At 41.5% G+C, this 3,291-nt stretch overlaps 1 protein-coding gene across 1 annotated transcript in view; it reads left to right on the forward strand.

The window, feature by feature from the left end:
• The window catches only part of LOC107732057 (obscurin-like), a 50,288-nt gene that overhangs the window by 8,162 nt on the left and 38,835 nt on the right, over positions 1–3,291 (forward strand). Inside the window, exons 13-18 of the mRNA XM_016543293.1 lie at positions 377–652; positions 746–1,021; positions 1,316–1,582; positions 1,720–1,989; positions 2,091–2,357; positions 2,864–3,130. Of these exons, the coding sequence (XP_016398779.1) occupies positions 377–652; positions 746–1,021; positions 1,316–1,582; positions 1,720–1,989; positions 2,091–2,357; positions 2,864–3,130 (1,623 nt within the window). The remainder of the gene's footprint in view (positions 1–376; positions 653–745; positions 1,022–1,315; positions 1,583–1,719; positions 1,990–2,090; positions 2,358–2,863; positions 3,131–3,291) is intronic.

Raw genomic sequence — 3,291 nt, forward strand, 5'->3', positions numbered from 1 at the left:
GTTTTTGTAAGAAAAATAACCATATTTAAAATGTAATAATCAATTTAATCTAGCTTGCGATCACTGTTGTACACGGAAACGGCTCCGGGCGGATGACGTAAGATGTCGGCGTTAGCGCATGCGCCACTCAGAAGTGACGAACGTGGAAGCGCAGGGGAGAGATCAAAACAAAACAACGGTCACTAACAGGTATGGAAACCATTTTGGACTGTTCATTTTGGTTCTGTGCATCTTAACAGTCTTCTTTGGGTTATTTAAAAGCTGCTATGAAAATATTTATTGTCTCTTGTCATATTCAATGTAATTGCAACCCTACTGTTGATTTTCTCTGTAAATAGGCAAACTCTTTGAATAAAGTAAACTCTCTTCTTATTAGAGCTCAAAGCTGCCTTCACCAACAAAGACTCTTATCAGAGGGAAGTGAAGGTTTCAGCCTCCCAAAAAGCCACACTGAGCTGTGAAGTTTCTGACCTCAAGACTGATGTGAAATGGTTCAAGGATGGCAAGCAGTTGAGCTCCAGTAAGACTGTCCACATGGAGTCAAAGGGCAAGAGCCACCAGCTGGTGCTGGAGAATGTGGAGAAGAAGGATGCTGGAGAATATACCTGTGAAGTTGGGAATGAGAAACTTCTCTTTAAGATTCAGATGGAAGGTAAAATTTTCTTGCACATTAGTGGACTCCACATACTTGTCTTCCTCCAGAACATGGTCACAATTAAGTGATTATTTTCTATTTTTTCCTCAGATGTTTCTACCAAATTCCAGAAGACATCCGTAACAAAAGAAACTGTGATGGTCGAGTCAACAGAAAAGGTTGTTTTAAAAACCGAGGTGATGTCAGAGAATTGTAGTGTTAAGTGGTTCAGGGATGGAATAGAACTGAAAGACGGATCAAAGTATGAGATGAAACAGGAAGGTCGCTCACGTGTCCTCATCGTTAAGTCGTCTGAATCTAAAGACAGCGGCACCTACTTTTGTCAGACGGCTGATGACAAGGTTGAGTTCAAGGTTCAGGTCAAAGGTAAAAGCTAATTTGCAATTTCAAAGTAAGAAAAAGTACAAATGGTTTACGGTGTTGATAATTTCTCAAGGTAAAATTTTTTCATTTTAACAGTTTAATGGCAGTTTTCATAATTTTTTATTGCATATTTATTTTTGATTTTTTTTATTCAATTCAATTCAATTAATGCTCATACATCTGGAGTTTTCAAAGTAAATTGTGTTGGATATAATTGCACTTTTGAAATTGAAATAATAAATCTAACTGATGGCAGACAAAATGTAATTTCATTTTTCCCTCATCTGTGCCCTGCAGATGCACCTTTAAAGTTTGTGGTGCCATTGCAGCCAGTGTCTGCAGTACTGGAAAGCACCATGACACTTTCCTGTAGTCTCAACAAAGCCACGAGTAGTGTCCTCTGGAAGCATAACGGCAAAGAAATCAAATCAGGTGGCAGATTCAGCATCCGCACTGATGGCACCAACTGCATCTTGACTGTCTCCGCTGTGGCTCAGGAGGATGAAGGGGAGTACAGCTGCGATTGCAAAGATGACAAGACCTCCACCAAAGTCACTACTAAAGGTACGAACAATTAGTGTCTATGTCTGAAAGTCATCGATTCTCATCAAAATGAACCAACACAACTTATTAAGCTTGTTTTAAGTGATAGATGTCCTTCATTATCATTTCTCTCAGTTTTTCAATCTAATTTCCCACAGCCCCACGTCTGGTGAGGTTCACTACCAAGCTGAACAATGTTGTTGCAAATGAAGGCAAAGATGCCATCTTTAAATGCTCCGTCACACCAGCCGATGTAAGTGTCAGATGGCTGCGTAATGACATTCCTATTACAGCTAGTCCCAAATTTAAGATCGCTCATGGGGGAAGCAGCCATTCCCTCACCATCACAGCTGTCACTCAGGAGGATGCAGGAGAGATCAGTATCGATGCCGAGGGGAAAGTGTGCAAAGCCACACTCCAAGTACAACGTAAGGATAAGTGACAGATACTATTGTTAATCGTAATGCAACATATCGTCAGGAAATACAGACTACCTGTTTCTCAATACAAATATATCTGTATTTTGCAGATCTTCCCATCACCTTCAAGAAGAAGCTTGCAGACATGACTGTTACTGAGCAGGACACAGTTCGTTTGGAAGTGGAGCTGAGTAAACCCTCAAAAGAAGTGAAGTGGATGAAGAATGGTGTGGTACTACAGCAAGGAGAAAATATGGAGATCCATGTAGATGGTGCCAAGCAGGCTCTGGTCCTCAAGAGTGTGGCGTATGCTGACAGAGGACATTATTCATGTGAAACCCTAGATGACAAGACCCAGGCCAAACTGACAGTAGAGAGTATGGATTCCTTCATTATGTTACTCTATTACAGACTTACTCTTTTGATCATAATATTTGGGCATAATATTGGGGGCCTAATGGATAGAGAGTCGGGCTTGTAACCCGAAGGTCGCGGGTTCGAGTCTCAGGTCCGGCAGGGATTGTAGGTGGGGGGAGTGAATATCCAGCGCTCTCTCCACCCTCAATTCCACGACTGAGGTGAGACCCTTGAGCAAGGCACTGAACCCCCAACTGCTCCCCGGGCGCCGCAGCATTGGCTGCCCACTGCTCCGGGTGTGTGTTCACGGTGTGTGTGTGTGTGCCTGTTTGTTCACTACTCACTGCTGTGTGTGTGCACTTGGATGGGTTAAATGCAGAGCACAAATTCAAAGTATGGGACACCATACTTGGCCACACGTCACATCCTTTCCTTTCCTTAATATTTTATGATTAAAATATACATCAAAATTATCAAATAAAAGTATTTAATCTATGGATTTCCAATGTTTTTTTCTACCATTCAGTTAAGAAGATTAAAATAGTAAAAGGCCTAAAAGAGATGAAAGTGCAAGAAAAAGAGACCGTCACTATGGAGGTGGAGCTAAGCAAGGCTGATGTAGAAGGTTCCTGGAGCAAAGATGCAAAGAAACTAAAGGCAGGACCCAATATCATCATTACAGCACTGGGCAACAAGCACTGCTTGACTATGTCCCAGCTGAAGATAAGTGATGGTGGAACTATTACTTTCCAAGCTGAGGATGTCCATACTTCTGGCAAACTAATTGTTACAGGTGAGTGTGTATATTGCGGGTCTTTAAAGGGTTAGTTCACCCAAAAATGATAATTCTGTCATTAATTACTCACCCTCAAGTCGTTCCAAACCCGTAAGACCTCCATTCATCTTCGGAACACAAATTAAGATTTTTTTTCTTTTCTTTTGCGCACACAAAGT

The sequence above is a fragment of the Sinocyclocheilus rhinocerous genome, unplaced genomic scaffold (genome assembly GCF_001515625.1).
Source record: "Sinocyclocheilus rhinocerous isolate Xijiao unplaced genomic scaffold, SAMN03320098_v1.1 scaffold97, whole genome shotgun sequence".
Taxonomy (NCBI): Eukaryota; Metazoa; Chordata; class Actinopteri; order Cypriniformes; family Cyprinidae; genus Sinocyclocheilus; species Sinocyclocheilus rhinocerous.